At 41.7% G+C, this 21,671-nt stretch overlaps 1 protein-coding gene across 1 annotated transcript; it reads left to right on the top strand.

The window, feature by feature from the left end:
• The first annotated feature begins 964 nt into the window (after nt 1–964).
• On the top strand, nt 965–20,273 carry CCDC15 (coiled-coil domain containing 15). The gene is made up of 11 exons (XM_054997841.1): nt 965–1,025; nt 1,948–2,194; nt 3,393–3,542; nt 4,256–4,450; nt 4,774–4,887; nt 7,524–7,685; nt 8,858–8,974; nt 9,874–9,977; nt 16,314–16,496; nt 17,803–17,951; nt 19,722–20,273. The coding sequence occupies exons 2-11, from the start codon at nt 1,994–1,996 to the stop codon at nt 19,841–19,843; spliced, it is 1,497 nt and encodes a 498-aa protein (XP_054853816.1). The 5' UTR covers nt 965–1,025; nt 1,948–1,993; the 3' UTR covers nt 19,844–20,273.
• Nucleotides 20,274–21,671: the final 1,398 nt, after the last annotated feature.

Genomic DNA, 21,671 nt, shown 5'->3' on the forward strand with positions numbered 1-21,671 from the left:
CATCTACCCCAAGGAAAGGAAAGATGGTAACACTGCCTTATATGAAGTCAGACCCTTAAGCTACCAAGCTCAGTCTTGTCTACTTTGGCCAGCAGCAGGTCTCCAACATCTTTTGCACCGCCAACTAACTGGCCCTTTTAACTGAATTTAAGTGAAATTCTCATGAAATTAGGGCTGCCATCCTCCAAATGGGGCCTAAAGATCTCCCGAAATTAAAAATGATAAAAGTAACAGAGACCAGCTCCCCTGGAGAAAATGGCTGCTTTGGAGGGTATGGAATTATACCCCTCCGAGGTCCTTCACCTCCCCAAATCCTGCCCTCCACCATCCCAAATCCCCAGGAATTTCCTAATTCAGAATTGGCAACTTTACTCACGATAGAATTAACACACACGCGCCCAACTTGCCTCCTAAGGATTCCCAGTCAGTTTGATTTCCATACATATCTGATGAGCAGTACTTATTAAAGTGCATGTTATAGGTTGACAGCTCTGGGTTGGGAAATTCCTGAAGGTTTCAGGGTTGGATCCTAGGGAGCTCGGGGTGCGAGGAGAGGAGAAACCTCACCAGGGTATAATGCCATAGAGTCCACCTTCCAAAGCAGCCATTTTCGCCAAGGGAACAGATCCGTTTGGCCAGGAGATCAGTTGCAATTCAGGACATCTCCAGCCACCACCTGGAGGTTGGCAACCTACGTTAGGCGCTGCCGGTGGCTTTTTATTTTGCATTTATTCCTTCCCAGTCAGTAGCTATAGCCCATCCACACACTAAGTGCAGTAACCGTCCCTAACCACCATCTCCCCTTTAAACACTCGGTAGGCGGACCTCTCGCGTAAGAGGCGAGGCTAACTGCTGAACGTCTCGCGCAAGGCAGCTGACCAACGGCCAACCACCGCTCGGCTGGTCTCCGAAATTGACGTAATAGGGGTCGGAGAGCCGCTATACGGAAGTGCCGTATTCTGGGCGCGTGATTTCAAAAGCGACGGTTGGCGGAGTTTGATTTCCCCTCCTCCTCTAATGATTGGGTGAGGCTGTGCGTGGGCAGGTGGTTGCCATGGCATCTGCAGGCATTAAACAGGGCAGGTATTGCTGCCGGCGGTTGCTATGGCAGAAGTTAGTGAGGCCTTTTGGGGAACGGGAGGCGGAAACCCTGGGTCTTTAGTGGGAAGGTGTGACTGTCCGGCAAGTGCATTGTCGATGGGTGTGCAAAAACCGTGTGCAGGTAAAAGAACGCTCTTGGCAGGTGAGATAGAACCTTCCTCCGGGCCAACTAGGTGGTAGCTGTAGGGTTGCCAACCTTCAGGCAATGCCTGAAATTACAACTAATTTCCAGACTACAGAGATCAGTTCCCCTGGAGACAATGGCAGCTTTAGAGGATGGGCTCTGTGGCATTATATTTTCTTCTCTCCAACCTTGCTCTCCCCAGGCTCTACCCCCAAATCACCAGGAATTTTCCAGCCTGGAGTTGGCAACTCAGGGCTGTTGGGAGCCTGTGTGGTTCAGCATTTAAAACAGAACTCAGGTGACCTGAACTCTCATCCCTTCTACCTTGAAGTTCGCCGAGGGCTCTTGAACATATAGCTCTCAGCAGCCTAACCCACCTCCTAGGGTTGTTAAGAGGATGAAATTGTAAATGAGAGAACCGTGAATGTTGCCATAAACTCCCAAATGCGTTTGGTAAATTTCAGCCAAAGTTGTTTCTGCATGGTAAGATTTTATCAAAGCCTGAAGCAGGTCTGGTTGCTTAGTGGTTAGTATTAATTAAGGTCGATTCACAGTGCAGTCTTAAGAATGCTTTCCTATGGGTAAGCCCCAATGAATAGACCTGTGTAGGATTCTGAGTAGATGTGTTTAAGATTACCCTTTCAATAGGGGCGTGTTACTGTGTATCATCTGCTGGCTTACATCTCAGTGTCCTCTTGAATCTGCTCTTTTATTTTGTACAGAGGCTGTTTCTAAGAATCCTGAGCCTGAAAGTGCCCTGTGCCTGGGATGTTACCACCCAAAAAGCTGCACTTGCAGCAGCATCACTGGAGGACAGCAAGAGAGCTGCCTGTTTGTGAAAACGTGAGGACTCTGTCAGCCACAGCCAAGTGGAAGGTGTTAGCAGAGAGGAACCAGCCTGTGGTGCCTGTGGGGGCCTGGGTGGAGAGTGCCCCAGGTGATGAAGAGCAAGTGGAAAGCCTAGCTTTTGTGAGTGCTAAGAAATGATGTTCCGTTTTTACTGCAGTGTGCATCGGCTTATCTGAACAGACACATCTATGGCACCACCTTATACAGTCTCATCCCATTGGTCCTGCTTACTAGTCAGGACTGGCAACTCCATCTGGTAATAGCTTTCCAGAGTCTTGGGTAGAGAAAAGTCTTTTCTTGCCCTGTTAATAATAACTGGACATTTTGAGTATTAAACCTGCAACATTCCTCTGGCAAAGCATGTGCTATATACCATTGCGCTGTGACCCCCCCCCGGGGCCTGAATTTTGATATCTGGAATTATTAACAGTGCCCCCACATGTGTGGACTGAGGTATTCTATAACTTCTGTGTTTTATGTGAACTTTGGGAGGGAAGTTTTTCCCTGAAATTTAGCTTCTGGGTGTGGACTTCCTTCTAGAGTACACCAGATAATGTTTAAAGTAATTTTAAGGTGCACTTGCTTTAAAGTGCTGGATTAGGCAAAGCTCTGCCTAGTCCAGCACTTTTTGCAAGAGTTCTAGCAGCCATCAGGTGGTCCATCAGAAATCTGTCTATGGCTCACTGTTGCTCTACTTCCTGTTCATTCCTGGTATAATCAGGGGGTGTTGGGATGAATGAGGGCCAATCAACTGAAGCTCAGTCCAGACAAGACTGGGGTGTTGCTAGTCAGTGACAAAGCTGCTGAAGAAGCAATGAGTCAGTCTGTCCTGGAAGGGGTTGCACACCCAAAGCAGGACCCCTGAGGTGGCAAACATTAAAACACTGACTGACAAACAATCAGATCTGCCTCTCAGGCCCTCCTCTCTGTGCCCCCACTTTCAGAGGTGAAATGGGTAGCAACCAGAAACAAGGCCTTTTCAGTAGTGGCACCTTGCTTCCAGAATAGCCTTCTCCTTGAGGCTTTTCTGGCACTTAAGTTGATTTCTTCTATGCTGTAGGCCAAAACCTTTCTATTGAGGCTTTTAATGATTTTTAAAAAACACTATTTTAGTCTGAAAACTCTTATTTTAAGCTGTCACTTGTTTTTATGGTCTGTTTTTATACTGGGCTGGGTCTTTAATGCTGGGTTTTAATCAATATCGTTGAAGGTTTTCTTTTTATTATTTTTCTTTTGCAAGCTCCCTCAGGCATGTTTCTGGAGATGCAGCATAAAAATGTTCTAAACTAATAAAGTCTTTGTCTTTTTTAAAAAAAAGGCTTCAGCAGCTATAATTGAAGAGAAATACAAAGAGCAACAAAAGGAAAAAGAGAGAATTCTGAAACGGTTTCAAGAAGAGGTGAAGCACAGAGTGAACCAGCATGTTAAGCAGAGAAAAAAGCAGCAGCTTCAGAAATCGTATGAAGCAGTAAGCCAGCATTTCCCATATGTCCCGTTCTCTTTACTGCACGTGTTTGATCTTTTTCCTTTTCCTTTTTTTTGGGTTGAGTTTTCAAGTGACTTTAATTGCTGAAGGACAGAAAATGACACTGCATGGTCCAATTTGAAATAATGGGAAGGAATTCATTTAAAAGAATCAAGAAATACAAAAGTTTGCCAACTGATTGATGACTTCATATATTGTGCCAGACATTTAAGCTAATAGAAAGATATATTCAAAATATATAACAGCACAACTAAATTGTATTATAGCTCTCATCCTCTCTCCTTAGTTGCTTATATCCAAACTTTAATGTCAATAATTTTTAATCAGTCATTTCTCTTGTGTTTTATTTTTGTAACATAATTACCTTAATTTATCTTAGTTTTAACCTAAGTAATCAAGGAAATCTTTGTTTTTTCCAGAATTCCACTGTTGTTCTTTTGTGCACATAGGAAATTAATTTAGCCATGAATGCATATTTGTACATCTTGTCTATCCACTCTGGCATATGCCAAGAGTGTATGATCTTTCCTAGAAAAGCCTTATAGGTCTTAATAGGTGCTAGTGGACTCTTGCTCTTTTCTACTTGAAAAGCCAGTTATTCAAATATAGTCAAATACAGTAGAAAAATTGATAGTAGGTTTGATTGGACCTGCCCTTCTTCCAATTTTCAATTAATTTTTTTTAATCCCTTGTAGGCTCAAAAAGAAAGTTCTGTTGTGATAGGATTTTCAGATTCTGCACTACAGCTGACTCCCAAGAAAAGCACATGTTTATACAGACGTGACACAAATTCTGTCATTTGTGTTTCTCCTGGTGTGCAGCAACCCAGTAATATGCAGCAATGGGGAGCAGATGAGCCAGACGCACAGTTCTCAGAACAAGCCGAAACAGTGAGTATCTGCCTTCAGTGAAGGCTGTGGGAACTTTGCCTGGGATCTCAATAACATCGTACTGCTGTCTATCAGTTTCCAGTTCACAGCACATGAGAGATAATTGGCAAATGTTTTTTCTCCCATAAATGTTTTTTCTTCCATAAATATTTTGTGTGTGCACTTTGCAGATATTACATGTTCTTTCCCGCAGAATGTTTACCAGAGAGGTTCTTAAAAAAAAAAAAACTGTAGACCTTTGTTGTAAGTCACCATCAGACCCCCCCTTTTTTTTAAAGTGGGATAAAAACATTTAAATGAAGTAAACATGTCTCTTTTGACAGGTAAGAAAAACAGTGCAGCAGGTCCGTCATAGGTTAGCTTCCTGCAAGACTGTATCAGAAGAAGAACCTTTAGAACTGCCGGGAGGTTCCTGGGGAAACCATGCGAGTATGCAGGTGAATTATAGAGAAAAGGTTTTTTTATTTTGCTAAATGCTGCCAGCATTTCTTTATTTAGGACCATGTTGAATTGTCTCTGTGTTTAAGAAACAAAACAATAAAATCCCAAGACTAATATAATTATTGGACATTTTATCATTGCTGACAATCAGTAATAAGCCATCAGTAATAATGACAATAGCAATTGGAAACAAAAATAGCAACCATGTAAAACGCTAACTCTCTTCAAATGCCTGAGAGACTGGAAAATGTTTTCACCTGTTGCCTAAAACTTAAACAGGTTGATGCCAGGCAAATGAATGCAAGAAGGGAATCCCATATATAAGGTACCTCCCATAGAAAACTGTTGTCTCGTGTGGCCACCAGTCTTTCTTCTGAAGAAGGGGGCACAGAGTATGCTTCTAACAGTTATCATAACAGCTAGGCAGACTTCTATGGGAGGAGGCAAGCTTTGCTTGCTTAGCCAGCTGTAAAACATGTTCTAGGATGTCCTTCTAAGCATATTAACAAGGAAGCGATTGTTCCAAGTGTTATCACTTAATGCAGCTTGCATTATTCTTTAATAGCTGTCACTTTAGAATCTATGCTGTACTCTGTTCTGGTAAGGTACTGTTCCCTAGTTTATTGTCAGTCCAATTGGATTGGTAGATAAGTGCTGCAATATTGCAAAAGAATGTTGAAGAAGCAGAAATTTCTTAAGAAGTTCTGCTTGGACAAATAAGATCTGACTCACTATAACTGTTTTGCTTGCCTGACTAATAGCATCCTTAAATGCAGACATGATGGTGCTGTTGCTCTCCAGCGGATCTTTTTTTAAAAAAATACCATCATGTTCTCGGAAAAAAACTATGGAGCATGTAAATAATTCTTCCCTCATGCCTACTTAAGCAAGAAGGTCTCTCTTTTTGCTCTACAGCAGGTGCAGTAGGCTGGTTTGTAGGACCAGAGAAGTCATAATTGTGCTTTGTCACTGGTGTTGAGCTCTTAAAACACAGATATGTGAACTCTTGTGTTGAAAATAAGAGCTGTAAAAATGTCTTTATCTCAGAGCCAAACTACAAGTGACGTCTTACACAGGTTGGACACTAGTCGGCTTCCCTCAAGTTTTTGATGGGAAATGTAGGCATCCTGGTTTTACAGCTTGGCTCTCCATTACAGCTGCAAGACCAGGATGCCTACATTTCCCATCAAAACTTGAGGGAAGCCGACTAGTGTCCAACCTGTGTAAGACGTCACTTTTAGTTTGGCTCTCAGTAGTAGTGTCAGCTGAGAGCGCAAGGCATACCAGTATTCTTCACTAAAGATTTGTATGAAGTTCAACATTTCATTTTAAGGTAGAAACACAATGCAATACTAAGAATACTTTTTGAATAGACCTAAGAATTCTGAGTAGACCTGCTTAGGATTGCCACACAGTCCACTTAAATGATGCCAGATTTGTTGGCCTTAACTTCCTCATTTCATAATTGCCTGAGGCGATAAGAGAGCATAATGTTATAGTGGATGATCAAGTTTACAGCATTAAGTAATCAGGTGAAAAGTTGGAATTGTTCTGTGATAAATACAGTTGATGAACTTGCCTTTTAGAAAATAACACTTTGTCATTCTGAAAAAGGAAGATGTAAGTAGATTTGATAGTGGTGTACAACACGACCCAGGTCAACCTTATGGGTTGGGTAATGGGCCCTGAGGCGCAGAGTGGTAAGCTGCAGTACTGCAGCTCAAGCTCTGCTTATGACCTGAGTTCGATCCTGGTGGAAACCGGGTTCAGGTAGCCGGCTCAAGGTTGACTCAGCCTTCCATCCTTCCGAGGTCGGTAAAATGAGTACCCAGTTTCCTGGGGGTAAAGTGTAGATGACTGGGGAAGGCAATGGCAAACCACCCCGTAAAAAGTCTGCCAAGAAAATGTTGTGATGCGACGTCCCCCCATGGGTCAGTAATGACTCAATGCTTGCACAGGGGACTACCTTTACCTTTTAATAGAGACATAAAGCATAGCATTGGTGGAAATAGAGAGCTGAACAGCTTCTTCCCATGCACGTTCATTCCCTACAAACAACTTGGGCTCTGCTCTTGTTAATTTGTTTGTTTGTTTACTTATTATTATTTATACATTTATATCGCACCTTTCTCCCCAATGGGGACCCAAGGTGGCTTACATCGTTTTTTTCTTCCATTTTATCCTCACAACAACACTGTGAAGTAGGTTAAGTTGAGAGGGTATGACTGGCTCCAGGTCACCCAGTGAGTTTCCATGGTAGAGCAGGGATTTGAACCTGGGTCTCCAAGATCCTAGTCTGACACTCTAACCACTATACCATGCTGGCTCACCACTCTGGTTACCTTTGGCCTTGGAACCATGTCAAGACAAAAACACCCCTGATTAAAGTAACTTTTTAAAAAGAGTTGCAGCAAGATTGAAGTGAAAGGATTCTGCTCTCCTCACTCACCCATATTTTGCTGTGAAAGATTTCCTTCCCTTGCTTCATAGGGATTTGGCGGCAATGCTTCACACAAGAGTTTTTGTGTGTGTCACAGGAACATCCAATTTTGGTTCCTTGTTTTGCAGTCCTCCCTTGATCTCTAGTGATCATCATTCCTCTTCTCTTCACTTGTGTTTGTTTTTTTTACAGAAGGCAGAATCCAATGAGAAAGCTGCAGTAAATACAGGAGAAGGTCATCCCAGGGAAATTCCTCTGGAGGGATACCATGATCTTCCAGCAGAACTGCAAGAGCAGGAAATTCAGAAATGCGAGCAAGACAAGAGCTGCTACTATACAATCGAGCTTAAAAAAGTAAGCCTGCTGTGTTTCCACGTTTGTGGCTGTCACTGCTGTGCTAATTTGTTCTAGTTTATGATTAAGTAGTTCACAAGTGCTTTGGACGAATGGAACAGCTGTTCTGTTTCAGTAGATCTAATGTGAGAGGAATGGAAGGGCTTTTTTCCTTTTTCTTTGATGGTTTCTACATATCTGCTTGGAATACAAATAAAAGCAATTAAAATAAATACCCACCTTTTTTTTTTGCCTTTTTTAAGAAAGCCAAGGCGGATTTGCATTTTCTTCCCTCCCTTCTGTCATCTTAGGCTGAACATTGTGTAGAAAGAGTCTGAATATTTGCGTGTGCCTAAATACACATCTTCCCTCCATAGTATTCTATAAGCTAATAAACAAATCCTGCCATATATCTACACAAACCCTCAGATCTATAGGTGGGACCCTTTTGTGCATCTCCTTGCCATAAGACATTTGACAAGCTGAGTCACATGATATGGACTTTTTTGGCTATGGCACCATGGTTATGGGATGCTCTCCTAAGAGGAAGTCTGCTTGTTTTCGCTCACTTCTCAGTGGGTCATGAAAACCTGGCTTTTAGGGATCTTTTGGCTCTTGCTTGGGCTGATGTGGTTTTGTCTCTCCTTCCCTGATTGTTGTCAACTGCTGTTATTCAGTTCTATTGTGTGATACCTGATTTTATCCTGTTTTAAGATCCGTTATTAATTGCCTTGGTAATCTCTGGTGGTAATAGTTTAAATTGAATTATACACATACCTGGTATCTTGTAGTTATTCTATTTTTGTTTGTTTCGTATGTTTTGTGTAATATTTTAGTAAAAATGTACACAGCAACATTTGCAAAGTGAAATATGTAAAAATTAACTTGTGCATCTTTGTTTTATTAACGCTTAGTTTATGGAACAAATTTCAGATATTTCACAACATACGGGAACAACTCAAGTCCTATTGATGGCAGTCTTTTCATTGACATCTAGGATGCTTATCTTTGACTCGATTGTACTCATCGTAGTCACAAAAAATATGATTTGTTTCCCTTAATTTGTTATATAAAACATGGGGTAAAATTTAAGAGAAAACCAGTACACTGTAAGTCAAATTAAACTGCATATCTTTAACTGTTATATCTTAAAGGTGCTGAGATTTGTTACTTCCTCCGTTTCCTTCTTGCAGATTAGTAGTGACATAATGAAGAGTTCCTCCACAGCCAGCACTTCAGCAGTTGGAGCTGAAACCCAAGCTGCTCTGGTACTGTGGCCTGGCATAGAGAAAGAAGAATTGAAGAAGGAGGTATGGCGTCTTAGTCCCATTGCAAATGGGTTTCTAGGGGCAAAGATTGTAAGCCTGTGATGGCTGCTGTTGGGATTCTTTGGCTTGGTTTGACATCATAATACTGCATTACCGTTGCTCATTCTGAGAGCAAGCCCAGAAGGAGTTTCAGGATCCCTTTCCCCTCTTCTCTCATTAACTGATCAGTAACTTCCTGATGTTACTACATCCAAGCTGGTAGACCATATTTATATCATCAGTCTTGTAAAACTTCTCCAGTCCATCAAGCAGGGAACAAATTGGCAATGTAAAATAAAAGCAGTAATGCATTTCTGGCATTGCAGTTCAGATAGGGTGGGAATAACTGGTATAGGGTTTTGGTTCTTTAAAACCAAGGGTGGAATTGAAAGGAAACCCAGATCTTTGAAATGTGCCTCTTGCCTAAATGCGACTAAAAGCAAAGTGTGGAGCTGTGATGAAAGCATTGGCCAGCAGAGGGAAGCCTACCGCTGGAGTTCAAGTCACCTCCATTTTAACTGCTGCAGTAAATGGTGACATAAGTGTAAGTGCAGCATGCAGATAATATGTAACCAGTTTATTGAGCTCTATAAATACACTTTTGGTGATGGAACAAAGAAAATAACAAGCGCCAGCAAACCCTTGTTAAATCATAAAACTGTAGTATGATAGATCTTATATATGGGGTACTCTGAGGATAAAACTACAATCAGGGAAGCAAAAAAGTCCTAGGACACTTACACAATATACTCCTAGATTCTAGATTAATTAAACCAGAAGTGTGACAAATTCTTCCTTTCTTGGCTCCACAGTTCTCTGTGTACCATACTGAGTGTGATATCTTTCATTATCAGTTCCGAGATTTGCCCAGTATTACTCTGAGATTGTCCTCTTTCCTGTAGCGTCAAAAACAGTACCTGAGATACAGGCGCCTCTTCATGGATATTGAAAGAGAACAAGTAAAGGAGCAGCAAAGGCAGAAGGAGTGGCAGAAGAAAATGGACAAGTACTTTGTTTCTTTATAATATTACATACTGTCTCCTAATAAAATCAAAAAGAGTCTAGTAGCACCTTTAAGACTAACCAATTTTATTGCAGCATAAGCTTTCGAGAATCAAGTTCTCTTCGTCAGATGCATGATACAAACTGGTCAAATACAGAAGAGGAGGGGGGAGAGGGGGGAGAAGGAGAGGAGGGACAAGATGCAATTAGGGGGGAGGCAACCAAAACATTCCTTTGCTAGTAAATGTAAACATCTCCTTTTGGTATGTAGTCAGTTTGCCATGTTAGTTTGCAGCAGTAAAAGCATCCAATTTCTATGTAGTATAAGCCCTCGATAACCACAGCTCTCCCTGCCAGATGCATCTGACAAAGAGAACTGTGGTCCCCGAAAGCCCACACCAGGCGTCACTGGGCTCCCCCAGACCACGCCACTGTAAAGGAAATCTGTTACCTGTGATAATGTGATAACCATTCATAGTCTCTATTCAGTCCCAGCTTGACAGCGTCAAATTTGCAGATGAATTCCAATTCAGCAGCCTCCCGTTGGATTTTGTTTTTGAAAGGTTTCTGTTGAACCACAGCGACCTTTAAGTCTTTGGTGGAATGTCCTGGTAGATTGAAGTGTTCTCCCACAGTTCTCTTTGTCAGATGCATCTGGTAGGGAGAGCTGTGGTTATCGAGGGCTTATACTACATAGAAATTGGATGCATTTACTGCTGCAAACTAACATGGCAAACTGACTACACACCAAAAGGAGATGTTTACATTTACTAGCAAAGGAATGTTTTGGTTGCCTCCCCCCTAATTGCATCTTGTCCCTCCTCTCCTTCTCTCCCCTCTCCCCCCTCCTCTTCTGTATTTGACCAGTTTGTATCATGCATCTGACGAAGAGAACTTGATTCTCGAAAGCTTATGCTGCAATAAAATTGGTTAGTCTTAAAGGTGCTACTGGACTCTTTTTGATTTTGCTACTACAGACTAACACGGCTAACTCCTCTGGATCTTTGTCTCCTAAGAGTAGCTTTTGAGGCAACCCTGTCAGTTTACTCAGCATTGGATTTACTGAATTCAAGAACACATCAGTGCAAAATATTTTTTAGGAACTCAACACTGTCGGGGAGAGAGTGTATTTTTTGCTGTGATATAGAGGGTAAAGATACTTGAGAAAATTAAGAGTAAATTTCAAGAGGAGAAGAGAGAAGTTAGAAACATGTTGTAATTGTTAATTTGATATTAGGTTTTTTATAGTTTAACATATAATATCTATTTTAGTAGTATATTAGAATGAATAAGAAAAGAAAAAGATATAAGCAGTAGATTTAGACAGCAGGTTGGAAAACTGTTGGAAGTCTGAGATAAAGGGGGGAGGGGAAAGGGTGGGGGAATATGGAAATGAGGGTATTAATAAAAAAAATTGGAATATTAAATTTTACTCACCCAATAAAAATCTTTAAAAAAGAAAAAGAAAATTAAGAGTAAATTTAATAGGCGCCTCTTCAGAATATCATCATATCTTTTTATCCTGAAATCCTTTTTTTTTTCTTTTTTCAGTTTCTCACTGCTTGGAGACGCTTCAGTCACTTCAGCAGTCAGGGCAGTTTCATCAATACCAGGGAAGGGATTAAAACAATCCATTTCTTAGGCTGGCATCCATTGGTGTCATTGCCCAGGCTGATGAATATTGATCGTGTAGGCATAGAAAGAGCACATGACTTCTAAATAATCTCATTTCTTATTGCAAATGGGGTATTAATTTAAAGGCAAGGACGATCACCTTTTAATAAAAGAATATTTGCAGCAAAGGGCATTGCTATTATGAGCCTGTTATGTTTGAAAGTTATGGCATAACTGGAAAACCAAACACTGCTCTCTGCTGGGTTCCGGATTGTACACTCGCTTGCATCAGAGCGGTGGGAAGAACTGTGGATTTCTATGTATTCTTGAAACTCTTACCCCACCATAGCTTGTCTATATTCTCCCCTACCAGACCTCTGCTGGTTGCTCCCAGCAATCTTCTCTCCTTCCCCCATTTCAGTATGAGTTACCAAAATCTTATGAAAGGAAGCTTCAGATGATTGGTAGATAAACCAAGCCTGTGAGCGCCTGTTTCAGCAGTAAATTTTCCACCTGCAGCCTTCTAATTCCCATTGGAGGCCCTTGTAAATAAATAACAAAAATAAAAATGTAATGATTGGAGGTGATTTGGGGCAATAACTTCTGGCTTACGCTGTTCTTGAACAGATCTTCAATAGTCTCTAATAACAATAGAAATCACATTTAACTGCCATTGTCAATTTTTTAAAGAGCAGAACTGCTCCGCAAATTAGTTTTGAATGACTATCTTCAGTTAAGTGACAGAAGAATCTTTAATTTCACATAGTACCCAAGGAGCATGCACCAGATGCAGCTCTACTTCACAGAAGTGTGTGAAGCATTATGATTCATGCTACAGTCAAGTCAACTGGCTGCAGAATCTTATCTGTGGGAGCAAGCATATTTATAATCTATGTGGTGTAAAGTTAACTTGGCATTGCTCCTATATTTTTATAGGAACAAGTGTTACAAGGATGTAGTAAAGTCTATACAAATACTTCATCTGCAAAACAACTGCAGAGAAAGAAAGATGGATTGAAAGGCCATCGTACTATGCCTTTGTGGTGGAAAGTGCCCTCACGTCACAGCTGACTTACGGCAGCTCCATAGAGTTTTCAAGGCAAGAGACTGAGGGTCAAGCTAGACATATAGGTTTTTAAAGAGTTGAGTCTGGCTTCCCCAGGAGAGCCCAAATGGCCTTAGAGTGCCATTGTGGGGGGAAATAGAGTCATCTCCCCCCCCCCCCCGCTGTTTCCCTGTGTCAAAATAGCACAGGGAGAAGTTTTTCCCCTTGTTTTTACTGCTCCACAGAATATGCCATGTGGAGCAGCAAAAACAGAGACCCCTCCCTGCTCACTATTTTGCAAAATGGATTGAGCGGGGAGGAAGGTGCTCTTCTTCCCCCCGCAGTGGCATTCTGAGGCTGTTTGGGCTCTCTTTTATTTTTTTAACAACCATTCCCCACAGCTGTTGTGTGGCTGCAGGGAATCTTAGTTGGGTCTGGGGAACCCGGACTGAATTTTCAAGATCTGACAAGATGTGGCTAGACTGGGCCATCACTGCTAAGCAAATATATTTTCCTTTAAATTCTAGGACTTTTCTTAATAGTATATGAGTATCTTTTATTACAACAGCAATCTGCATTTCTTTAAAGCGAGGTCTGAAAAATGGCTTTCTTGCCAATGTTAATAAATTACCAGCCATAAAATGAGAAGTCAGGATTGGGACAAGGTCGATAATCTCACCTACAGGAAGATGGAACAAGTGTTTACCAACCACACATCCAGACAGAAGCAGAAGTTTAACAAACTACAGGAAAAAAGACAGACAAGCCCAATGCTCGACAATGCACGCATTGTCATCAATCTGACAGACCGTCAACTCTCACCAGAAGAAACCTCCATCTTGGCAAAGGGAGGAAACTTTGCAGTCACCCCCACCAGAATTCCTGTGGAAGACATCATTGCAAATGTAGAAGCTGCCATCCGTCATCTACCTGAAGAGGAAGCTGAGGAAATAAGAGGAGAGACAGCCAGGATTCTACGAAAGGCAAAGCTTCCCACCAGCAATATAACACGCAAGGAGAGAAATGCCATCAAGACCCTCAATGCAGATCCAGACATCATCATTCTACCAGCTGATAAAGGCAATGCTACAGTGATCATGAAAACGGAGGAATACAAAAAGAAGATTAAGGAACTCCTGGACCCCTCCACCTACAAAAAACTAAAACGAGATCCCACTTGCAAAATCACCAGGCTAACAAATGCACTGATCAAGAATTCCTCACTACATCCCGACACGCACAGCAAACTATGCAAGACAGAAGCACAGCCACCTAGACTATATGGACTCCCCAAAATACATAAAGATTCAGTCCCACTCCGACCCATTGTGAGTGCCATTGGTTCACCGACATATGAATTAGCTAGACATCTGGCAGATCTCCTGCAGGACCACATCGGGAAAACCTCGTCTTACATCAAAGATTCAGCAGATTTCATCAACAAAATCAGTTCTCTGAAACTCAATCCACAAGACATACTTGTCAGTTTTGATGTTGTATCCCTGTTTACCAAGGTTCCAGTAAAAGACACTATTGCACTGATTAATCAGATTTTCCCAGAGGATGTAACAGCCTTATTCCATCATTGTCTGACAACCAGTTACTTCCAATGGGACAATGAATTCTATGAACAGATGGATGGGGTGGCCATGGGGAGCCCACTCAGCCCAGTTATAGCAAACTTCTACATGGAACATTTTGAAAAAACAGCTCTAGAATCAGCACCCCACAAACCCAGTGTATGGTTCCGGTTTGTGGATGATACATTCATCATTTGGAGCCATGGGGAGGAAGAATTGATGGAGTTTTTGAATCATCTCAACAACATCCACCTGAACATACAATTCACAATGGAGAAAGAAAGTGAGGGAAAACTCTCATTCCTGGATACCTTGGTCATCCGCAAAGCAAACTTTCAGTTCAGATGCTACGATCAGCAAAAGACAGCAGAGATCCCCTCACCTCTGCAGGAGTATACCGTATACCCTGCAGCTGTGGACAAGTTTACATCGGGACCACAAAGCGTAGCATCCAGACAAGAATAAAAGAACATGAAAGACACTGCAGACTTGGACAGCCTGAAAAATCAGCAGTGGCTGAACATAGCCTAACTCAAACAGGGCACAGTATCTTATTCCAGGACACCAAAATACTGGACAACACTTCCAACTACTTTGTCAGACTGCACAGGGAAGCCATTGAAATTCACAAGCATAAGCAAAACTTCAACAGGAAAGAAGAAACCTTAAGAATGAACAGAGCATGGGCTCCAGTTCTGAAAAACACCAGGCCAACAAAACACTCCACACCCGACAATAGCCCTGCAGAGAAGATTAGCACATCAAGCACCAATCCATATGCAAAAGAACCGCCTCAGGATACAGTGAAGCCTCCCGCCATTAGCATTCCACACCCTGGGAAACTCTTACAGAATGACTCAGCTCAACCCCACCCCTCCTGAGTAGATACAAATGACCTACATCTTTTCCACACTGTGACACTGAGAGATCTCTGTCTTTTGGTGCTACACCTCTGAAGATGCCAGCCACAGCTGCTGGCGAAACGTCAGGAACTACAATGCCAAGACCACGGCAAGACAGCCCGGAAAACCCCCAACAACCATCGTTCTCCGGCCGTGAAAGCCTTCGACAATACATTAATAAATTATACTTAGCATGTTTAAAGTGCTTGTCCGGGAAGGGGGGGGGGGGTCCAACAATGTTATTGCAGTAGTTCTTATACCAACACTTTAATGTAGGCCATCATTACTATCCCCATGTTGCATATTGGAGCCAAAGCAAAGAGATTGTGGCTTGCTTGAAGCCACCTAGTGAGTTCATGAATACCATGATGGCAGAGATGCAGAATGTAAATGTGATAAAGAAATGCCTAAAGATGAGGTCTGAGCCAGAGGTTTCCTGGCATGCAGCTCCCATCTTTAACCATTACACTTCATTAGGCATAATATGCATTTTGTCTGGTAGAAGAGCTAGAAAAATCAAAGAAGAGAAAAGATGGTGGTGTCATGATAGAGCAGTACAATATTTCTACTGATTTATTTTAAAAAAATGTGTATCCTACTTTTTCTCCAAATCAGTTTTTTAAAAAAACGTATGCAATAATGCTTAAATTTTAAAAAAGGAGACTCCACAAGTCTTGGCAAAAATCTAAACAAAACATGCAGACAGGTAAAAGAGATCTAAAATGAAGAGCTGCCCAATGCCTCCCAGAAAGGGATGGCTTAAACCGTATGTATGAAGCAAGATTCAGTAGAGCTGAATAGATCCAGAATCTCAGTGCTGTTGCGGCAAAAGCTCTATCCCCTTCTCATACCTCTAATGGTGTAGCAACATAGAAGGAGACATTTATGGATAGCCTAAATTTATAGACAGGTACGCTTTCTGATAGCACTTTTTTGCACCCCCCCCCCCCCAAATCTTGTTACATGCAGCCTTGTACTCGCAAAGAGCTGCCACATTTCCCATCCCCTGACAGCGCTGAGACAAGGGGGAATGATAATCCCTTTTTGACATGCGTTTTCCATTTTCCATTTATTTTTCATGAGAATTTCTCAATAGAGCTGAGTTATAACTGTGCCATTCTAATGTCTTATTCTGCTGCTGTAAGCATGTGACCTTTTTGCCTTTGAAAGACTGAATTCATTTCCACTTCTGTGCCCAGAATTAAGAAAGAAAAGGAGCATCAGCGGCTGGCAGAAGAACAGAAAATGCAAGATACCAACTCCCATGAAGTTCCTAATCCTAGTGAGGAAGCTTGTGAAAAACTGGAACAGCTTAAGCTAAAGGACATGAAAGAAAAGAAAAAGATAACAGACAAACGACAGCGACACAAAGAATACTCAAGGTGAGCTGGGATGTTCAAGCAGGGCTTTTTTGTGTACCTTAAGATACAAGATCCAGAAGTCTGCTTCACTTGTGGGACCCAGCACTAGTTTGCTGAGCCCCACCAGCCCACAATTAACCTGGGATTTAAAAAAGCCCTGCTGGGTCAGTAAAGTGGACCATCTAGTACAATATCCTGTCTCACACAGCAGCCAACCAGTTACTCTAGAGGGCCAACAAGGATGAGGCCTTCCCCTGATGTTGATGTTGTCTTCCCTAATAATTCCCAGCATAAAGTTTGTCTTTTTCACTTACTGCAGCACACTGGGTTGATATTTTCATTGAGCTTATTCGGAGGTTTACTGCTTCTGAATGTTGTTGCTTTTAGTCACCATGGCTAGTAGCCACTGATAGACCTATCCTCTATGAATCTGTCTAATCCCCCTTTGAATCTGTCTATGCCTGTGGCCATCACTGCATCCTCTGGCAGCAAATGCCACATTTTAATCGATCATTGGGTCAAGAAATGTTTCTTTTTGTCCATCGTGAATCTACTGCCCATCAACTTCATTGGATGGCCCTTGAACTGTGGTGTTTTGAGAGAGAAGAGGGAGAAGTTCTCTCTGTCTGCTGTCTTTACTCCTTACGTGATTATATAAACCTGTATCATGCCCCCCCTCCCCCAGCCATCTCTTTTCTAAATTGGGAGAGTGCCAGACTCTTCAGCCTTTCCTCATAGGGAAGGTGCTCCATTCCCTTAATCATATCGGTTGCCCTCGTCTGTGTTTTTCCAGCTCTGCAATGACTTTTTTGAGATACAGTGACTAAAATTGTACACAGTAGTCCAGATGAGGCCATGCCATAAATCTATGCACAGGCATAATATTGCTTGTTTTATTTTCAATCCATTTCCTAATAATTCCCAGCATAAAGTTTGTCTTTTTCACTTACTGCAGCACACTGGGTTGTTATTTTCATTGAGCTATCCACTACTACCCCAAGGTCTCTTTCTCTCCCAGAAAGCTTAAACCCTATTAGCTTATATGTAAAAGTAGGGATTTTTTTTTGTTCCAGTGTGCATCACCTTACACATGCCTACACTGAACGTTTGCCACTTTGTGGAGATCCTCCTGGAGCTCTTCACAGTCAGCCTTGGTTTTCACTGTCCCAAATAACTGGGTATCACCTGCAAACTTGGCCATTACGCTGCTCACCCCCAGTTCCAGATCAATGCAGAAGGGTTGTATGACAAGTCCTTTTTGGCACTGAGCCACTGAATTGCTGTCATCACAGACAGACAATAAACGTTTTTGTATTTCTCCCCCCAGATATGTAGAAGCACTACGGGCCCAGATGGAGAAAAAAATCAAAATGTACAACATCAGCTTGCCTTCCTTGTGCTTCTGTGGGTCAGATTTCTGGGACTGTCATCCTGATAGCTGTGCCAATAATTGTGTGTTCTATAAAAATCATAAAGGTATAAATGGTCTTGAAGTCTGTATTGCTCTCTTGTTACCAGCATGTTCTGCATATGTGGTGTGGATAATAGATTGCAGCCCCTTAAAAATATATTTATTGTGGCTTTACCCCAAAGCAGCTTACAGCAATTATACATAATATAAATATCAGTGTTGATATTAATACCAAAAGCGACATAGGAAAAGATTTTTGGCAAGATAATTTTGGTTCTGACATGATGAAAACGTGTGGCTACTTCATCTTCTCCCTCATGAGAGAGAGAGAGATTCCCCCATTTCTCCCCAGTGGGACCAGAGCAGTTTACCACATTGTTTTTCCTTCCTCTATTTTATTCTCACAACAATCCTGTGAAGAAGGCTAGATTGAGAATGAGAGTGACCTGTTCAAGATCACTTAGCAAGTTTCCTTGCCAGAGTAAAGATTTGAACAGGGGTCTCCCAGATCCTAGTTCACTGCACCATGCCAGCTGTCATGATGGCAGCCTGTAGCTTAAGAGGGCAGAAGTTCTCAGAAATGGATCAGCTCATAAATGAATCCCCTTGAGAGATTGATAGAGGCTAATCAGTTTTTATTCAAGATGCCAATAGCACAGTTCTCTAAGATTCAGTTTGAATGTCCATGTTGTCATGGTAAATTACCCTTCCTCCCAACAATTTGAACATGTTTCTCCCACACTCTGGGAAATCACTGTACTGCATAGCCATTGATTTATTACTTTGGTTCCTGCATGGCAGTTAAAAGTCTAAAACTTGAACTATCCAATTTTTTCTTTAAAGCTGCCATCCATTAAGTGTTGCAGAGCTAAACCTTCTTAAAAATGTAACGTTTCTTCGACTTTGAAAATACAGGGAAAACAAAGAGCAGCTTCTAGCTGGTAGGATGAGGGATGTTTTCTTTATTTTGTAGCTTCCAGACTTGAGATGCTTGAGGGCAAGTAACTTCTCTGTTAAGTTACAACATGATCCTAATTCTTTTAGCAGTGTTGAGGTTGGGAGCTTGAACATAGACTCTCTAGCCGATGATAAGCAAACGAGCTACCTTGGTGTTCTAATGGCATACTGGTCAAAAGTATGTTGGGACAAATCTGCAGGTGTATGGTATATACAAAGATCCTTATATTGCCAGCTATATGCCATGTCCCTTTTAGAGCCTGAAGGAATACAGGCCTTCCCTTTATGGTGAGTGGTGAGAGTGATGGACTAGCATTTGGACAGCCCGGGTTCCGTTCCCCACTCTGTCATGGAAGCTCGCTGGGTGACCTTGGGCCAGTCATACGTGCTCAGCCTAACCTACCTGACAGGGTTTGTTGGGATGCAAAAATGGAGGAGAAGAGAATGATTTAAGCGCCTTGGGTCCCCGTTGGAGAGAAAGGAAGGGTATAAATGAAGTAAAATAAATAAAAATTCTGAAATGTCAAGGCAGATAAAGACATACTGTATTCAATACATTTTTTTAACCTTTGTTCCTTTCCTCTCCTGAGCTGTTGTCTGCTAAGTAACTGCCATCTCTGCCTGGTTATACTAAAAGCTTTCCTGCTGCTCAATTAAACCACATCAGAACCTGCATTAAATTTCACTGAACTTGAATACTAGGGATATTCTCTCCATGGGAGAAAAATGCCTTTGGCAAAAACCAGAGCTGTATTTGTTGTTTTGGTACTGATGTGACAAGAGTAACTCAAATGTAGAACAGTGATTCTTCAGGGAGCTTCCTCCGACAGTAATATTGTATCTAGGTTAAATAATGCTTTTCTTTTTTCTCTTTTCAGCATATGCTCAAGCCTTAAGATCTGTCATCTCCTCTTGTAATGTTTTTGATGGGGGTTCAGACACAAGACTTGCTGTTCATACGTTTGCTACTGTACATGCCCGTTCTGAGAAAAATACCTAAAAGCTGACTCTGGCGGTGGTGTCTCCCTCACTCTCAACTGTTCAGTCAAGGCTTCTGCAAGAACCTGCTTCTGTAAACACACAGGCATGCCCAACTTCCTCTGTGTTTTGACCCTTAATGACATTAAAAATGAACTGGAAGCAGTCCTACCTTGTGCTAGTACTCCCTTTCCCCTCTTGTACCATTCTTTATTTCCTACAAGGTACCAGTGTACCATAAATTCTTATGTATACCATGCAAGGAACTAGCCTTGAAAGAAGCCATGGATTGGTCTGAGACTGGGCAAACCTGTGCATCGCAGCAGGGACATTCAATCAAATGTGACTGACTGCACTCCAGGGTTTTGTCTTTGCTGTTTTAGGCTTAAGCAGGATCGACATCTCTTATAATTTTAATAAAATAAATAAAATTAATTGCTTACTTATATATATACCTAGGTTTGTTATTTGTCTTTATTTAAAATGTATATTCGCCATTATAATGAAAAAATTAACCAGAACAATAATTAAAATAATACTTTAAAACTCTCCCAAAAGCTGTAAGAAAAGTGAAAATACCTTGTACATGCATGTATATGCAAATAACTATACCTTCATATGCTATTATCGTGTTCCTTTCAATTCAAGGAGATTCCCATAACTGGACTTTGTAGGCCTTTGGTGAGTATCTTTCTCTAAATTAAGCTTCTCTGTCCATTGCTTAGGAAAATAGAGGCACCCATTAGATCCTCAACAGAAACGTGGACATTCACTTATTAAAGTATTTATATCTCACCCTTCCATAAAATTGGATGGCTTTCAGTACAGCCACAATGTGTTTTAACTGTTGAGTTTTTCCCATTATGTCGTTCCCCACCCCCCACACACCTTTCCTCTGCATAGCTTTCTTCAGTAATGATGTAGCAGCCATATAGGTTCCCCAATCTCTCCCTTCATAGGTTAGTCTCAATGCTGGGGCATGGTTACTTGAAGCCAGGGTATTTTCCCTGAATTAAAAACATTAACAGGAAAAACACTACTCTAAAACTTCCTCTTACTATTAAGTTGCCGTCTGTTAGCCATCAAATTATCATTAACATTCTTAACATAAACATTGCATTATATTTATATTAGGCAGTGCACATTTGAACATTAAAATATTTGAACATTAAAAACATATCTTTATCTATTACTATATGAAAGGTGAGCTGTATTGGCAACGACTCACCTTTTATCCTGGCACAGGCCCAGCCCCCCAAGCCTCTGTGGCCTCAGAAGGGCCCACAGCAGGTTGGCTCTGCCCTCCCCACCCCATCAGGCTGGGGCCAGTGGTCAGTATGCCCAGCTCGCCTGCATTGCCCTCCCCAAGCCTCGATGGGGTGGAGGTGCAGCGGTGGGCATGCCTGATTCACCTACGCTGCCTTCCCCAGCCTTGAATGTACCAGCCCAATGTCTGTCCATTTGAGGTCGAATCAGGCCAGTGTGGGGTGCAGGAACACTTGTATTGTTAAACACAATGGACTTTGTTGCTTGTGTGTATGTGTATATATAACAATAGCATGGAGGAGGACCAGTAACTGTTATTGGGGGTATGCTAAATGAAACAATATATTGATTGCATAATACTCGATAAAAGTTAACGTTCACACTTTCCAACTGTTCAAGAAAGCATCCCTTCAAAAAGACAAGCATTCTTCTCAGTGCAGCAGTGAAAATGGTCCCTCAATTATGGCACGTGCATCTTTTGGTGAGATTTCAAATCAGGAAAATTGTACTGCTGTCCTATGCAATTTTGGGTCTTTTCTAAACCTTATGAAGGGTAGGATCATAAGGCTTGGGGTTGAGGTACA

This window comes from Eublepharis macularius, chromosome 14 (genome assembly GCF_028583425.1).
Source record: "Eublepharis macularius isolate TG4126 chromosome 14, MPM_Emac_v1.0, whole genome shotgun sequence".
NCBI classification, from domain to species: domain Eukaryota; kingdom Metazoa; phylum Chordata; class Lepidosauria; order Squamata; family Eublepharidae; genus Eublepharis; species Eublepharis macularius.